The 19,276-nt window shown below is 35.7% G+C and overlaps 1 protein-coding gene across 13 annotated transcripts in view; it reads right to left on the reverse strand.

Moving 5' to 3' along the window:
* LOC149780323 (GATOR2 complex protein WDR59-like) overlaps positions 1 to 19,276 on the reverse strand; it is a 180,227-nt gene that overhangs the window by 79,194 nt on the left and 81,757 nt on the right. For all 13 annotated transcript variants that reach the window (XM_089937186.1, XM_089937183.1, XM_089937181.1 and 10 more), the window contains exons 18-20: positions 6,858 to 7,021; positions 4,829 to 4,910; positions 2,555 to 2,667 (exon numbers count right to left, since the gene is read on the reverse strand). In XM_089937186.1, coding sequence (XP_089793312.1) covers positions 2,555 to 2,667; positions 4,829 to 4,910; positions 6,858 to 7,021 — 359 coding nt within the window. The remainder of the gene's footprint in view (positions 1 to 2,554; positions 2,668 to 4,828; positions 4,911 to 6,857; positions 7,022 to 19,276) is intronic.

Raw genomic sequence — 19,276 nt, forward strand, 5'->3', positions numbered from 1 at the left:
AGATGTAGAAAATAAATAGCTGAAAATATAAGCATCACTCAAGTGTCAAAATTAGGTAAGTGACCTACATTTTGGGATGGTTAAGTTACTATCCGTAGGTGACAGTGGGTTCAAAATATTGAGAATATAAGAAGCTGAAAATATAAAAGTGAACCAAACATGAAAATAAGGTCATTGTGACCACAGTAATTCTTCATGAGCATAGTTGAAATGTTGTCCAAGATATTGAAAGTTAAATGAAATGAAACTACAAACGTCGCTTAAGAGTGAAAATTAAGTCATAGGATGAATTACTCCCATTTAGATCCATAGATCCTTGTTCTTCACTATATGGAAATAGCATCTAAGATACTGTGGGCATTATAAATTAACAAATAACCACATACATTTATGAACAAAGAATGGAATACATTAACAAACAAACAGGCAAAACACTGTCCTTTGCCAACTTCCATGATGATGGAATAAATAAACAAAATGGCCAAAAGGCACCCTCAATTTTGCAATGCAGAACCCTTTTAGTATTGATAAAACTGTCATTGAATTTCATCATTATATTAGAAATCAAAGGCTTTCCCAAAATACTTAGAGGATGATAATTCATATCTTATGTACAATTATTGGAGTATTTAAAAAGTTCTGAATACTTCTGAATACTAGATGGCTGATGAACAAAGTTCTTTATTGGTGAACAGTACATCAGTGTATCCTCTAAAAGAACTCCCATGCACTTTGACACAATTTCTCAGTCTAATTCCCCAATGCTGGACTTCCAACTACATAATGACATTCAAATCAACTGCTCCTCAATGAATCTTTGATAATAGGAAGCAGCCAAAAATCAACAAAGTTAAATCAAGGCTATATGTAGGATACAACAATGTCTGGATTTTGTGCTCCTTTAGGAAGTCCATCATGATGGCCAGTTTATTCACCAGTACATTATCATGGAGTAAATGAATCTTCGTGAACCAGTGGATGGATAGGTAGCATGGTAGTATTCCACAACTTTTGGCAACACTTTGAAAGTATAGGAATATGAAGTGACACTAGCAGAATCAGACACAGGTACTTGGCTGACCGGGCATTCAGACTCGAAAAATAATGCACATAAAACTCTAGTGACAGTCCAATTACTTCAAGCAATTTGTAGTCTCATCTTGTTTCATTCAATTGAAACTTTATTAATTTTTACTGAGTCAGGTTCAGAAAACTAAATCCATCTTCAACACCTGTGACAATCTCAGTCGAACATCTCAGATTACTACAGGCAATTTCAACCGGAGTCAGTTTTTGAACATCCTTCAACGAATACGCGATCAATCTCGTACAAACCATTCTAAGCTTTAAATGATTCTGTGATATGTTAAAAACAGCTGTGATGATAAAAATATATTCCACTCTGTATCAAGCATTCCTTCTTTCCTGTTACATTTTTTATCATTATGTACATTAGGAAGTTATTATCATCTTTCTACATCCTATATCTAAATTTGCCACAAAATAAAGAAAAAAAAAATAAAATAAACTTGTTCCAAAGAATATATTAATTAGATACAGCGTTATCTCATTCTTGCTAACACATTATGTATGGAATCACTATATAGCGAGAATCATTATAAATTTTGGGAATGCATGTGGATTCAGTGGTGGAGTCAGAGTAGAGGAATTAACAAAATGCCTGTCAAATATAAAGTAATAATTTAAGTTTATGTAAGCTAAATATATTCCCTGACTTCATGGTATTTGTCCATTTAATTCTGTAAAATAATAACGTGTTGAAAAGGAGGTCATAGGATCCATACTGGTTTAACGTTGTATCCAGAACTGAATCATCATGGAGGGCATTATAACGAGGGAGAGGTGTCATTTTTTAAAATTCTTTATGACATGTCAGTTACCAAGGCAACTTGCAATGCCCACCCCATACCCTTTCTATCATTAAAAATAATCTTCCACCACAGTCTAGTAAGATGTCAAGTATGAATTATACATACAAGGAAAAGCAGAATATTGTTTATGAAAACCTTGTTTGGGGTGGGGAGGTGGAGTAAGGGTAACCAGAACTGCTGTATAAAGTATCTTATGATAAAACTTTATTAACTATAATATATATATATATATATATATATATATATATATATATGTGTGTGTGTGTGTGTGTGTGTGTGTGTGTTTCTCTCCCTCTCTCTCTGTCTCTTGTGTGTGTGTGTCTCTCTCTCTTTCCCTCTCCCCGTTTGTGTCACCGACTGTGTGTGTCTCTGTCCGTTTCTCTGTGTCTGTCTCTCTCTGTCTCTGTCTCTAACAAGAAAACAAATGTCTGAATTCCTTTCTCTCTGACACTGATATTAATTTATATACTTTGATTGTAAGACAAGCACAATTAAGAGGTCTTAACTACCAAGAAAATGGTAAGAGGTGTTCATTGAGGGGAGGTAACCACTGACCAAGCAAATACTAGTGCCCAGGATGAAACCTAGGTCCAATGAGATGAGAGGCTATCATGTCACTGCTGGATTTTCTATGCCCATAGCAGTAGTCATAGAATACTTACAGAGATTCCAGCATCTGACGCCCAAAGGGGTTTAGTGCCCAGGGTGATCCGGGGTCAAAGGAAGGACTGGACATCAAATTAGGGTTGCTGATCTGGGATATGAGGGACCAAAGCTGAATTAAACAAATAAACAAATGGAAACATTATTGCATATGTAGTAAAAAACCAAATCATGAATTTATTCATGAGAGTATATTATTCCACATGCAGAAAAAAAACATACAGCTAATCTTATATAATGTATGGCCATTTTTGCTGGTGTAAAGTTGTGCAATTTTTGTAATGAAAATAACATTTTAACTGCTGACAAGTTATCTTATAGCAATAATTACAGCTTTTAGTCTACCTGGAACAAGCAATATTTTCTATCCCAATCATATGCAGAATCACTCTGAAGTGTAGAACACTAAATGAAGACAGGAAAATACCTTTTTACCAATCTTTGAGAGGAAAATTAGGAAGAACCAACGAAGCCTTCAGTTTATATCATTTAACTAATTATTGTATAATTTCTTCATGATTTTTTCTTCAGCAAAAATATTTATACAGTATTCCCATCACCAATCATAATGTTGCCCATTTGCACTATGTAAAATCCATTCAAAGTTCATCAGTCTGGCAAAAACATTCTCTTTGTTTTGTTGATACAGTTGTTGGTTTAGATTTCATTTCCTATTTGTGACATCTGGCATCGGATCAAAGTCTTTTATATCAACATCAACATTATTTATTCTGATATATTTATTTTATATTTCATAATGAGGTACTGAAATGCATCAGCACAGAACAAAATGACATTGCAACAGTGAAAGTATCACTTTTATTACCACAGTAGCAATATCACTTTTGGAACTACATGTACCTTCTTTTTTCCATTTAGAAAGTATATCTACCCTTATGCATGTTCTTCAGATTTTATTTCCATAATTAGGCCTTTTTTTCTTCTTCTCTCTCTCTCTCTCTCTCTTTCTTTCTCTCTCTTCCATCCATCCTCTCTCTCTCTACCCCATCAGGATGAATAGATCTTGAAACATATAAGACTGCTGAACGTCTAGTATTTTTATGTATATCTATATTATGTGTATTATTTTCATAATAATAGTTCTAATATACCACATTTTATCCCTTAATATCAAATGGGTTAAAGTTACTGCAAAGGGAAAGTGTGATGGTAACAATATGACACTGACCTTGGAGTTTAGACCACTAATGTGGTACAAAACACACATGGTAATGATACATATACAAGCCTCAAATGTGGTATGTAACACACTTTTCACGTGATACACAGATAAACAAAGTTACATCCCTTGATCTTAAACAGTTCTGAAAAGAGTGGAAAAGACTGAAACAGAAAATTTAACATGTTGAGCTTCAACCTTGACCTTGATAGGAACCCATGAAGGTTCACAATGCATTGTTCATCTCTTCACTGAGCCTGAACAATGACCTTCAACACAGAATTTCAATGTGGTATTTGATATACTTTCTAATGATGCTTCATAACTATTCAAAGTTAAAAAGTTAAATACCATAATCTCTGACTGTTCAAAACTACCAAGCAAAATGGATGGAAAATCAAAACACCAAGCTGTAACCTTGACCTACTGTGGCAAAAAGTTTCATCCATAAATCTCAAACAGGTCTAAAGTTGAAGCATAAAAGGAAAATTATGAGGAAAAACATAAAATAATGAACTGTGGCCATGACTTTGAAGACAGTACCCATGTGTAGTACTAGTTTCTAGTGATGATGCTGAAGTATACCATATTTTATTCCTTACTCTCAAATGGGTTAAAGTTATTGCAAAGGGAAAGCGTGATGGTAAGCTTAAAGTACTGAGCAATGACCTTGACCTTAAAGACTGCACCCCATCTGGTATGCAAAATGACTTCTAGTGTTGATGTACAAGTATAACAATCTTTATCCTTAATCTCAAATGGTAATAAAGCTATAAAAGCAAAAGGGAAAGTGTGATTGGCAGCGTAAATTAGTCATGATCTTAAGTCTGGAATGTCACAAACCTTCTGACCCTGAAGAAAGGACCATAAATGTGACATGTGACATAACTGGTGTTAAGTATACCAAGTTTCATTTTTAATCATAGACAGCTTTAAAGTTATATAGTAGAAAGGTAAGAGTGATAACTTGACCGAAGGTTGGATATAAACCCAGGTATTTTGTCCCTTAAATTTCTTTGAAAAGGCAGGAACAACTAGCATTCAGTTAATATTCAGTGGTGGCTAATGGAAACTGCTTTTATAATATACATACCTGGACCAAATCTTTTCTCCCTACTGCTAGTGCTGCCTTCATATTGTGTTGGCACATTCTTGGTATATTGTCGAGGTCAATTCTGAAAGTATACATGTTCATTCTTCATGGCATTGTGAGTCACTGGACAAACCTACACCATGCATATTCATTCAAAAAAATCCTCACTAAACCAAACATAATGGTACTAAAACTTCAGACAAACATGTTGGTTCCAATGCAAAAAATTAAAAGACCTATCAGTAATTAACACCCTCCCCCCTTTTCATGAAATAAAGTCTAAATATAATTTCCCAAAAGAGGGAGATAACTCTAAAGGTACTAAACTGACAATTTTATATGGATGTGTGTATGATTTAGATTTTTAACATAGCTTTATCAATTTTAGTCATATCGCTACGATGTCTGCAGTGTGGCAGGTTATAGTGATGTCTAGCACTTGGGTATCGTGCTGCAGACATGTAGCATCATGTCCCACCCAGTCACATTATCCTGACACCAGGATGACCAGTCCTAACAATAACCTCTTAATGCTGAGCATCGAGTGAGGCAGTTGCAAGTACCATTTCTATAAGTCTTTCATGTGACTTGGCCCGGGTGGTAATTCAAACCTCTCGTCCCTGTTTAGTGTTGACCTCCGCTATCATATTTCAACCGCCTCCTTCAATTTCCTTTTCCACTGTATATCACAAACCATACAACTCTTTTAACAACTTACACATGTGAAGGACAACAATGAAAATCTGAAAAAATGTAATGTGTTTTATTATATCAAATGTAAAATGACTGTGAGAAAGATCACATTGAGAAAACAAGCAGAGTGTTAGGAACCAGGATTTTGGGACACATGAGTAGAAAGTCGTTGGTCATATATGAACATTGTAGCAATTTGGGACATTCCATCATTGCCAATAAAACCAAGGTGATTACATCAGAGAACAATATATGGAAAAGGAAGGTGAAGAAGGCAATCAAAATACAACATGGAAGGTCAACACAAAATTGGTATGAGGGACCACCCGTCTACACCAGTCTCCTCATATCATTTGACCATTATGTCATGTGATAACATCAGTCACTGATGAAGGCAGTGTGATATTGCCCAAAATTTCGAACTCTTAATATATTTATACTCAGAGCATGGGAAATTACTAATGATCAGGTCTATATTGTTTGCCATTGGACTTGAACTTATCAGCAAGTATATCCAGTGTATTTCACATGAGGGTCTATGTTCATGCCTAAATTGTTATGACAACGTGGTCATGTAGGTGCATTTAATCAAATTAAATTAAATATTAATTGTTGTTCTGATTGTTAAATGCTCTGCATGTTATGTCATCAAAAACCTTCCAGACGAAAATTACTGATTGCAATGTACTTTTACGATGGTGAAAAGGTACTAAACAGGGTCAAGAAAAGAGAACATCAGATTCTATAATATCAAATAATGAATTTTTTCAATGTGTTGCTTTCAATGTGACATCAGTATGTAACATTCAATCCAGTTTGTACTGAATCACACCTTCAGATTGTCCTTTTCCAAAAATGTCTATGTGCTTTAACACTGAATTTTGTCATATGTACATCTTGAGGCATGTAAATAATGACCTTTCAAAGGAATATGGACATGTAAAAATCCTAACAGAGTGAATAATTGCCATCTAAAAATATGTATAAACAAACTGTAAAAAGTTATACCCATTATTGAAATAGTACTGAATGTATACATGAAGCTTATGACTTCTACTACAGGAATAGCAAGTTCAATTTTTAATATTCTGAGACTAAATCTGGACATTTTTTCTGCCTCATAATCTGGCTCTAGAATACACAAAGGAGGTGGACAGAAATTTCAAAATTTGTGTATTTATTCATAAACCATCCCATATTCCAAGGTTTATAGGAATTATGTTAAAAAGGATTTAAGTGACATGACATAGACATAAATGGTACCATAAGACTCTCGTCTCTTACAAAAAATATTGACATGATAAATGAATTAATGAATGTGGGGTGTTCTCCTTACCTGTATTCCTCTCCCAGCTGCCTGTTGATAGTAAGAAGAGAGGAGATTTCATAGATGCACACTGGGGCAAGAGTCACAGTTCTGATCTTTGAAGATTTAACAATCTCTTTTGACTTCAGTTCTAAATCATCCTTGATACGTGACTTTGTTCGGGACCTCTGTTTCTGTCAAATACATTCATGAAATTGTTAGTATACTGTTGTCCATATCTATTAAGACCCTGTACATAAGGCAGCCCCCAATGTAATATGGTTATGGGCATGAATCCCATTCATATGGCTTAATGACTTTGTGCATAAGGCAGACCCCAATATAATCTAGGTATGGGCATCGATCCCATTTATTTGGCTTAATTACCTTGTGCAGAAGGCAGCCCCCAATATAATCTAGGTATGGGCATCAATCCCATTTATTTGGCTTAATGACTGTGTGTAGAAGGCAGCCCCCAATATAACCTAGGTATGGGCATCGATCCCATTTATATGGCTTAATGACCTTGTGCAGAAGGCAGCCCCCAATATAACCAAGGTATGGACATCGATCCCATTTATTTGGCTTAATGACCTTGTGCAGAAGGCAGCCCCCAATATAACCTAGGTATGGGCATCGATCCTATTTATTTGGCTTAATGACCTTGTACATAAGGCAGCCCCAATATAACCTAGATATGGGCATCGATCCCATTCATTTGGCTTCATGACCTTGTGCATAAGGCAGTCCCCAATATAATGTGGTAACAGGCATATATCCAATTCATATGGCTTAAAGACCCTGTACATAAGGCAGCCCCCAATATAACCTAGTTATATGCACCAATCCCATTCATATGGCTTAAAGACCCTGTACATAAGGCAGCCCCCAATATAACCTAGGTATGGGCATTGATCCTATTTATTTGGCTTAATGACCTTGTACATAAGGCAGCCCCCAATATAACCAAGGTATGGGCATCAATCCCATTCATATGGCTTAATGACCTTGTGCAGAAGGCAGCCCCCAATATAACCTAGGTATGGGCATCAATCCCATTTATTTGGCTTAATTACCTTGTGCAGAAGGCAGCCCCCAATATAACCTAGGTATAGGCATTGATCCCATTTATTTGGCTTAATGACCTTGTGCAGAAGGCAGCCCCCAATATAACCTAGGTATTGGCATTGATCCCATTCATATGGCTTAAAGACCCTGTACATAAGGCAGCAACCAATATAACCTAGGTATGGGACTTGATCTAATTTATTTGGCTTAATGACCTTGTGCAGAAGGCAGCCCCCAATATAACTTAGGTATGGGCATCGATCCCATTCATTTGGCTTCATGACCTTGTGCATATGGAAGTCCCCAATATAATGTGGTAACAGGCATAGATCCCATTCATATGGCTTAAAGACCCTGTACATAAGGCATCCCCCAATATAACCTAGGTATGGGCATTGATCCCATTTATTTAGCTTAATTACCTTGTGCAGAAGGCAGCCCCCAATATAACCTAGGTATGGGCATCGATCCTATTTATTTGGCTTAATGACCTTGTACATAAGGCAGCCCCAATATAACCTAGGTATTGGCATCGATCCCATTCATTTGGCTTCACGACCTTGTGCATAAGGCAGTCTCCAATATAATGTGGTAACAGGCATATATCCCATTCATATGGCTTAAAGACCCTGTACATAAGGCAGCCCCCAATATAAACTAGGTATGGGCATCAATCCCATTCATATGGCTTAAAGACCCTGTACATAACGCAGCCCCCAATATAACCTAGGTATGGGCATCGATCCCATTTATTTGGCTTAATGATCTTGCACATAAGGCAGCCCCCAATATAACCTAGGTATGGGCATCTATCCCATTTATTTGGCTTAATGATCTTGCACATAAGGCAGCCCCCAATATAACCTAGGTATGTTCATCAATCCCATTAATTTGGCTTAATGACTTTGTGCAGAAGGCAGCCCCCAATATAACCTAGGTATGGGCATTGATCCCATTTACTTGGCTTAATGATCTTGTGCAGAAGGCAGCCCCCAATATAACCTAGGTATGGGCATTGATCCCATTTACTTGGCTTAAAGACCCTGTACATAAGGCAACCCCCAATAAAACCTAGGTATGGGCATCAATCCCATTTATTTGGCTTAATGACCTTGTACATAAGGCAGCCCCCAATATAACCTAGGTATGGGCATCAATCCCATATATTTGGCTTCATGACCTTGTACATAAGGCAGCCCCCAGTATAACCTAGGTATGGGCATCGATCCCATATATTTGGCTTAATGACCTTGTGCAGAAGGCAGCCCCCAATATAACCCAGGTATGGGCATTGATCCCATTTATTTGGCTTAAAGACCCTGTACATAAGGCAGCTCCCAATATAACCTAGGTATGGGCATCAATCCCATTTATTTGGCTTAATGACCTTGAACATAAGGCAGCCCCCAATATAACCTAGGTATGGACATTGATCCCATTCACTTGACTTCATAACTTTGTGCATAAGGCAGTACCCAATATAATGTGGTTACAGGCATAGATCCCATTAAAAACCCTGTGCATAAAGAAACCCAATATAACATGGATATGGGCATGGATCACAATTGGCTTCAAGCCCCTAAGCACAAGGCAGACACTGATATAACAGATCCCATTCAATCACCTTCACTATATACAGCATCCCCCAGTATAACATGTGTTAAGACATGGCTCCAATTCAGTTGGTCTTATTGCTCTTGACTTTAGTTCTTTGCTCAAGAGAACCAATCAAAGGTGAATTACACTACTGTTTGTGCTCATCCTGATAAGCAAAACATAAGGCTTTAATTCCTTATTTATCATGAACCCAAGTACTTAGAGCACAGCATTGTCCACCATGGCCAACAAGATGCCAAGTCTTCATCTTTCTATTAATAATATGGAGGGGTAAATACATATCACGGACCCCAAGACCAATGTACACTAAAGGCACCTCACCACTTATTTTACAGTTAGTGATACAGATATATTCTCAACAAAATTCATTAATTGCTGTTGAATAGGTGCAAGCATTAGTCGATGGAGGGAAGCTGGTTTAGAGGTAATGAAAACATTCTCATGTTCAAACTTACACTCTGCTCAAAATGGAACCTACCTAATAATTATTTGGGCAGGAGTATTACAAATCAACAAAGAGATAACAACTTTGTGATCTTCCAAAAAGAAAGTATTATTTTCTCATATTATGTGTGGTCAGAAAGATTCTATACTGTTTACAATTTGGCTTTTTCTCTTGATAATATATTTTCAAATGACTGTTGACTACCAGAAAAATATAAACATCATTGTTTGGATTATATGCTAAACAATTACATCAAACTCTCCAATTTTATTTACATGTTTCCACTTCAAAGTATAAAACAGTAATGATCTTACATCTGTAAGAGGACTACAGTACATTTGTATATAAGGGGGCTGTACCCTACATGTCAGGGGACTGTACCTTTGCATATGTGTGTGTGTGTGATTTAGATTTTTAACATAGCTTTAATAATTTTTCAGTCATATCACTACAATGTCTGCAGTGTGACAGTTTATAGTGATGTCTCGCATTGGGGCATCATGCTGCAGACATGTAGCATGATGTCCCACTGAGTCACATTATCCTGAAACCAGGTCGACCAGTCCTAACACTAACCTCTTAATGCTGAGCGCCAAGCAAGGAAGCTGTTAGTACCATTTTTATAAGTCTTTGGTATGACCCGGCCAGGGTTCGACCCCACGACCTCCCGCATCCAAGGCAGACACTCTAACCACTAAGCCACCAGAGCGGTCTTGTACTTTTGTATGTAAGAGGACTGTACATATTGTCTAGACTCAGCATTAACCAGCTGTGCACCATAATGGGGTTGGAGTGGATATTTACTACTGCATGTGAAATCTACATATGTTATCAGAGAAATTTCTTTTAAGACATTAGTGTTATATGTTTAGCTCATTGGACCTTGGGCAGTGCAAGAGCATATAATTGTGGCAAATTAGCTGCTCTGTGAACAGCTATTCTGGTGAAGCAGCATTAATACGCTTTTCAAGATGGTCACTGTGGTGGCAATATTAGAGATCAGATTTGCAACTTCACTGGGGGGTTACCAGACATAACATGTCTTCCAGTGAAACCCATGAATGTTGATATGACTTTCCATTCAGAAGGAATAGCAGGAACAAGATTCTAATGATGGCCATATTTGACATCATGCTGGTACCTTTTTAATTTAGTACAACCACATCCATTCAGGAGGAGTAGCAATAAGATTTCCATGATGGCAAATATGGTAGCCATATTTGGATGTTTGAGTGGCACCATTTTCATTTTGACAAACAAAACCATGGGATGTATGTCTGTGTGTAAAGTTCAATGATTATCCTCCAGGATCCTTGTGTTGACATGTGGACGATGGATGGATGACAGATACAGCCATCTAATAAGCTCTTTTAGAATGACATGCATATGTTGATAGTTCCATCTTCTATAATAATAATAATAATAATAATAATGTCTAAATTATCTTAATTTTCAAAAACAACTATGTTTTAAATACATGTACTATATAAATATGAAAATGTTCATTATCATGGAATGTTTGACAAATAATTAAACAAAGATAAAAAAAGATGAATAATCTATGCTGTACTTTGAGTTCATTTTTATTTAAAAAAATCAACATTATATCCCTGCCGCTCCTCCTGCACATGACAACACTTTGTCTCCTAAAACAGTATGGAGTTCACATTGCTGACTATATTTTTCCAAATTACAAACTTTGTCTCCTAAAACAGTATGGAGTTCACATTGCTGACTACATTTATCCAAATTACAAACTTTGTGTGAAAGAATCGTGGTATGGATTGAAATTTGTCGTGTATGATGATATTCAATAATTCTCAGCTAAACTGTAATTGTGCCAGGTAAATACGTTTGAAGACAAAAGGTTGGGTATGAATCATAATGGGTTAGAAGCTGACTACAGTACATAAAAAACAGGCAGGATTTACATCTGAAGCAGTTAACAAAAATAATGGGGGGGGGGAGAAATATTGATATCAGTTTAGACATTTTGTGTTTGAATATACCAGTATGGTGGTTTACACATTTTTTCACAATCTCTGCATATTCAGTAAAAATGTATCCTCTAGTTCATCTCTAATCAAATTATGTTTTAAACACTCAATAAGAAAAACAACAGCTTCAAGTACTGTATTACAATACTTTTGTCTGTGTAAAATTATATAGCATTTTAAAACAAAGAAAGAAAAGTTTAAAAAAATGATTTCTATCTTAAGCCAGTTTATTTCCAATGATAAAAGAATATGGCCTTCCACAAAATAGACATCTTATGACATTTTACTGTTTTACTCAATGACGCACCTTGGATCCCAAGGGCTGGGGACACTGCAACCCACACCCTCCAAATCTGAGGAGCATAATATACGAAATGAATGAGAAGATTTTGTTTGCTTAAAGTTTTGCCACCTTAACATTTGTCATATTACAATAAAAATTAAAGCATGTAATAAAGTTACTCATGAAAGCATTAACATATTTGAAGGGGCCCTGAGTGGTCAAGTGGTCTAAAGCGCTCTCCGTCACGGATCACTGCCATCTCACCTCTGTCTGCGTGGGTTCAAGTCTCGGATTCGGCCAATGTGGGTATGTGAGAAAGTTTGCCAGCAGCTTCTTGAGGGTTGGTGGTTCTTTCCGGGGATTTCCTGGGTTCTTCCTCCACTATTAATACTGGCCACCATGTATAGCCTATCGTGTGCAGACAAATGGCATTATACCCTACAACAACAACAAGATATTTGAATTTCTGATTAAATTAAAATTTGCTGCACCATGGAATTTCCAATTTCAGATCTTGCTCTCAATTAACTTTAGCATTTGCTCATTATCTAGCAGCAATTTCTATAATAAAGACCCAGGTTTTCTTGATTACTTTTCTTTTCAAATTCATAAATCATTATTTAAAGAAAAACTGTGTATTTCCATATATTTGTCTCTTTTATAAAAAATTCTGCCTCTGAAAAAATTAAATCCTCCTTGCCGTAGGTGTGAATCTGACCTCAAAAATATATTACACTAGCGTCAAGGCCACTACATTGTAACTCAGCCAATGAACACAAACCTTTAATGTTTTCATTCCCAGATATATTGTTTGAAAATTGGCATTCAATGACATCATAAGTTTTTACTACCTTTGAAAACACCAATATAGAAATGGATGGAAATCCCAAAAAGAAATGATGAAGGCATAATTTTCTATTTTTTTCCCGATAGGGTCAAGATTTGGGGGACATGAGACAAAATAATGCAGAAAACCTGTCCTCCTACATTCAGTGTGTAACACTATTTCTCTCTTGATCCTCCAAGCAGCCTGCAATAACAGCAAACCATCTAATCTGTTCCACAAACAGATAACAATGTTTATAACTTCACAGTGCCACGAAGACATGCAAATACATGGAGCTCTTGATATTGCTGATGAGTTTCTCACTCTTAAATTCTGTATCTAGGAACATCATGTAAGGTCATCAGGCACCACAAGACATGTGTTATATCAGCATATCTTGTCTCAAGTCCAATGTTTGAATAAATCAGTATACAGTATATCTTGTCAAGTCCAATATTTGTATACATTACACAGTAAATCTTGTCTCAAGTCCAACATCTGTATAAAATATACAGCATATCTGGTCTCAAGACCAATGTCTGTATAAATTACACAGCATGTCTCATCTCATCTCCAAAGCCTGTATAAATTATAACGTATATCTCATGTCCAATGTAAGTATAAATTATACAGTATATCTTGTCTCATGTCCAAGGTGTATATGAATTATACATCATATCATGTCTCAATGTTCAATGTCTATAAATTAGCATATCTCATGCCCAATGTCTGCATACATTGTACTGCACATCTCATCTTATGCCCAATATCTGTATAAATTGTATAGTATATCTCAAGTCCAATGTCTGTATAAATTATTATACAGTATATCTTGTCTCAAGCATATTATGTCTCAATGTCCAATGTCTGTAAATCAGCATCTCTCATCTTATGCCCAGTGTCTGCATAAATTGTACAGCATATCTCAAGTCCAATGTCTGTATAAATTATAAAGTATATCTCATCTCTCATGTCCAATTTATGTATAAATTATACAGCATATCTTGTCTCAAGTATAATAGCTGTATAAATTATAAAGTATATCTCATCTCATGTCCAATTTATGTATAAATTATCCAATGTCCAAATTATATGGCATATCTCATCTCATGTCTAATGTCTGTATGAATTATATAGTTTATCTTGTCTCAATGTCCAATGTCTGTACAAATTATACTGACCTCTAATTCAAATTTTTCTGACAAACGGTTTTGATTTTTCCGGCAGAATATTTTGTGCACATTAGGTTGCAAGTAACACAATATTCATTACTAATTATGCACAAGTCTAAAGGTTTTGCTGTGCACTGTTTTAGTTTGACTTTGTGTTATGTATGTAACTTGTATTTTTGATCATGCCTCTATACTAAAAATAACATACTAAAAATATTAATAAATTGATACAGTCCATAGCTGCCACCCCGAGAGTACAAAAATACTGACTGCTTATGATAAAAACAGATTTTCAGGAACAAAAATTCTGATTTTTAATACTTTAATGCATATGTAACTACTTACAACATCAACAACCATCAGAAAAACCTGACAATAACTTGGTTAATTATTTAATGTCAAAGATGTATGTGTTGTACTCTTGCAACTTCTGAGTATGTCATCAGATGCAGGCTGTTTGTAGGAGCCATTTCCACACCTTGTCTTTTCAATCATTATTGATTCCAATGTACCATCTTTCATCAATGATCTGAATTTTGTGCAACGTTTCTTTACTGAACAAAAAATCCTCTCACAATCAGCATTAAAGTGTGGTAAAGAAAGAAGTCCTAATATAAAATAACACAGATGACTGTTTTTGTTCGAGCACATGAGTACTCCTTTGCTATTTTACTGTCTGGAAAAACTGTGCAAAATAAATCATCAGCATCACTAGCCACTGAAAGAGGAAAGTTCCGTTCTAAAAGAAATTTAGTAAAATGAACTTCCAATTGAATTACATCAAGGTTCTCTCTGGTATTTATAAACAAAACTGTCTGATTCTTCAATATATAACTAGGTAAAAGTTCTTAAAACCCTTGCCTTTCAAAAACATTCTATACCCTTTATTGTGTCACCTCAGATAAACTAATGACAGAGTTCATTCTACATCTCAGACTGGGAAGAACCCTGGAGTTGCTGTCACATTCGCCTTCGTTCATCACAGGTGACAATGTCAAATTCTGAACCCTTCCACCAACCCACCCACCCCTGTTCAGAAATTTGTTGTGATTAGCATTTGAGAAAATGTATTTTTTAAATGATGATAAATCTGGTTATAGTCAGGAACTGACCCATTTTGAATCACATCCAGCCCCGAATCAGGGAAAGAAATTACCTGACACATACACAAATACAGCATTATTTATCCCATTAATATCTTGAAAATTAAAAATCATACCTTCATCTGTCCATGAAAAAGTTTGCAATTTGGAAAGATGTTGCAATCAGTGGCCAGTACAATGTTAATCCATGCTATTTTAAGGAAGAGATATATGATGAGGTACAGTGGAGTGAGGTAGGTAAAAAAAATCAATACATATATACTGTATACAACAGGCAAAGATATCCATCACTACAATGACTACTTGTAAATAAAATAAATACAAAGCCACCAAATGTATTTTAATTCAATAAAATCAAGATTTCTATCCATTTCTTTTATGTGCCAAACATTACACAACAATGAAATCTAAATAAGGCTGGCTTTAACTTAGTCATTTTTATTTATTTATATTTCAGTGTCATTTTTAAGGTGTCATCAGCTTTACTAACTTTTTAAAAGTGAGTAATAGCAAATATCAAGCCACCAGCAATGTATGCACTGCAAATGGTTCCGTCTGCTACAATGGCATTAAGTAGAGAAACTGAGGAAATAAATTTAGGAGTATCCAACAATAATATTCCCAGTGTGGGCATGGGGATTTAAAATAAACCCTATTCACACCCCTGTATACTGCAAGCAGCAACTAATGGAGACAGTAGCTGTTGTGACAGAAGTCGTTAGCATGCCAGACTTATGACTAAAAGAGTATGATTTTGAATCATTCCACTGGATCAGCCCTTGTTAGTGGCTGTTTTGTGTCCTTGGGCAAGGCACAGCCCTCCAACTGACTCGGCACTGAATAACTTATATTACATTCAGTGAGCAACACTATTTCTCTCTTGATGCTCCAAGCAGCCTGCAATAACAGCAAACCATCTAATCCATTCCACAAAAGATAACAATGTTTATAATTTCACAGTGCCACGAAGACATGCAAATACACGGAGCTCTTGATACTGCTGATGAGTTTCTCACTCTCAAATTCTGTATCTAGGAACATCATGTAAGGTTATCAGGCACCTCAAGACGTGTTATATCAGCATATCTTGCCTCAAGTCCAATGTCTGAATAAATCAGTATACAGTATATCTCGTCTCATCTCCAATGTCTGAATAAATCAGTATACAGTATATCTTATCAGGTCCAATGTCTGAATAAATCAGTATACAGTATATCTTATCAAGTCCAATATCTGTATACATTACACAGTATATCTTGTCAAGTCCAATATCTGTATACATTACACAGTATATCTTGTCAAGTCCAATATCTGTATACATTACACAGTATATCTTGTCTCAGGTCCAATATCTGTATACATTACACAGTATATATTATCTCATGACCAATGTCTGTTTAAAATATACAGGATATCTTGTTTTAAGTCCAATGTCTGTATAAATTATACAGCATGTCTTGTCTCATCTCCAATGCCTGTATAAATTGTATAGTATATCTCAAGTCCAATGTCTGTATAAATTATTGTACTGTATATCTTGTATCAAGCATATTATGTCTCAATGTCCAATGTCTATAAATCAGCATCTCTCATCTCATGCCCAATGTCTGCATAAATTGTACAGCATATCTCAAGTCCAATGTCTGTATAAATTATCAAGTATATCTCATCTCATATCCATTGTCTGTATGAATTATATCGTCTATCTTGTCTCAATGTCCAATGTCTGTACAAATTATACCGACCTCTAATTCAAATGTTTCTGACAAACGGTTTTACCTTCTACAGCAGAATATTTTGTGCACATCAGGTTGCAAGCAACACAATATTTGTTACTAATTATGTACAAGTCTAAAGGTTTCACTCTGCACTGTTTTTGTTTGACTTTGTGTTATGTATGTAACTTGTATTTTTGATCATGCCTCTATACTAATATCTTGTATCCACACCTAACTGATGATGTACATGCTTAATGCTCAAATATATCTCTCTCATGTTAGGTGCTGCGTAACTTCAAATTTCAATCACACTGATCAATTTTAATTTTACCCAATTCAAAAATATTATTAAATTGATACAGTCCATAGCTGCCAACCCAAGAGTACAAAAATACTGACTGCTTATGACATAAATAGATTTTCAGGATCAAATTCTGATTTTTAATACTTTAATGCATATGTAACTACTTACAACATCAACAACCATCAGAAAAACCTGACAATAACTTGGTTAATTATTTTATGTCAAAGATGTATGTGTTGTACTCTTGCAATTCTGAGTATGTCATCAGATGCAGGCTGTTTGTAGTAGCCATTTCCACACCTTGTCTTTTCAATCATTATTGATTCCAATGTACCATCTTTCATCGATGATCTGAATTTTGTACAACGTTTCTTTACTGAACAAAAAATCCTCTCACAATCAGCATTAAAGTGTGGTAAAGAAAAAAGTCCTAACATAAAATAACACAGATGACTGTTTTTGTTCGAGCACATGAGTACTCCTTTGCTATTTTACTGTCTGGAAAAACTGTGCAAAATAAATCATCAGCATCACTAGCCACTGAAAGAGGAAGGTTCCGTTCTAAAAGAAATTCAGTAAAATGAACTTCCAATTGAATTACATCAAGGTTCTCTCTGGTATTTATAAACAAAACTGTCTGATTCTTCAATATATGGTAAAAGTTCCTAAAACCCTTGCCCTTTCAAAAACCTTTTATACCCTCTATTGTGTCACCTCAGATAAAATAATGACAGAGTTCATTCTACATCTCAGACTGGGAAGAACCCTGGAGTTGCTGTCACATTCGCCTTCGTTCATCACAGGTGACAATGTCAAATTCTGAACCCTCCCATCAACCCACCCACCCCTGTTCGGAAATTTGTTGTGATTAACATTTGAGAAAATATATTTTTTAAATGATGATAAATCTGGTTATAGTCAGGAACTGACCCACTGTGAATCACATCCAACCTCGAATCAGGGAAAGAAATTACCTGACACATACACAAATACAGCATTATCTATCCCATTAATATCTTAAAAATTAAAAATCATATCTTCACCTGTCAATGAAAGAGTTTGCAATTTGGAAAGATGTTGCAATCAGTGGCCAGTACAATGTTAATCCATGCTATTTTGAGGAAGAGATATATGATGAAGTACAGTGGAGTGAGGTAGGTAAAAAAAATCAATACATATATACTGTATATAACAGGCAAAGATATCCATCACTACAATGACTACTTGTAAATAAAATAAATACAAAGCCATCAAATGTATTTTAGTTTAATCAAATCTAGATTTCTATCTATTTATTTTATGTGCCAAACATTACATACTAATGAAATCTAAATAAGACTGGCTTTAACTTAGTCATTTTTATTTATTTATATTTCAGTGTCATTTTTAAGGTGTTATCAGCTTTACTAACTTTTTAAAAGTGCGTAATAGCATATATCAAGCCACCAGCAATGTACGCACTGCAAATGGTTCCATCTGCTACAATGGCATTAAGTAGAGAAACTGAGGAAATAAATTTAGGAGTATCCAACAATAATATTCCCAGTGTGGGCTTGGGAATTTAAAATAAACCCTATTCAAACTCCTGTATATTGCAAGCGGCAACTAATGGAGACAGGAGTCGTTAGCATGCCAGACTTATTGTTGTTGTTGTAGGGTTTAACGCCATTTTTCAGCACACGATAGGCTATACATGGCAGCCAGTATTAATGGTGGAGGAAGAACCCAGGAAATCCCCAGAAAGAACCACCGACCCTCGAGAAGCTACTGGCAAGCTTTCTCACATATCCACATTGGCCGAATCCGAGACTCGCACCCATGCAGACAGAGGTGAGATGGCAGTGATCCGTAATGGAGAGCACTTTAGACCACTCGGCCACTCGGGGCCCCTGCCAGACTTATGACTGAAAGAGTAT

The sequence above is a fragment of the Sinohyriopsis cumingii genome, chromosome 16, assembly GCF_028554795.1.
Source record: "Sinohyriopsis cumingii isolate HCF-2022 chromosome 16, ASM2855479v2, whole genome shotgun sequence".
Lineage (NCBI taxonomy): Eukaryota > Metazoa > Mollusca > Bivalvia > Unionida > Unionidae > Sinohyriopsis > Sinohyriopsis cumingii.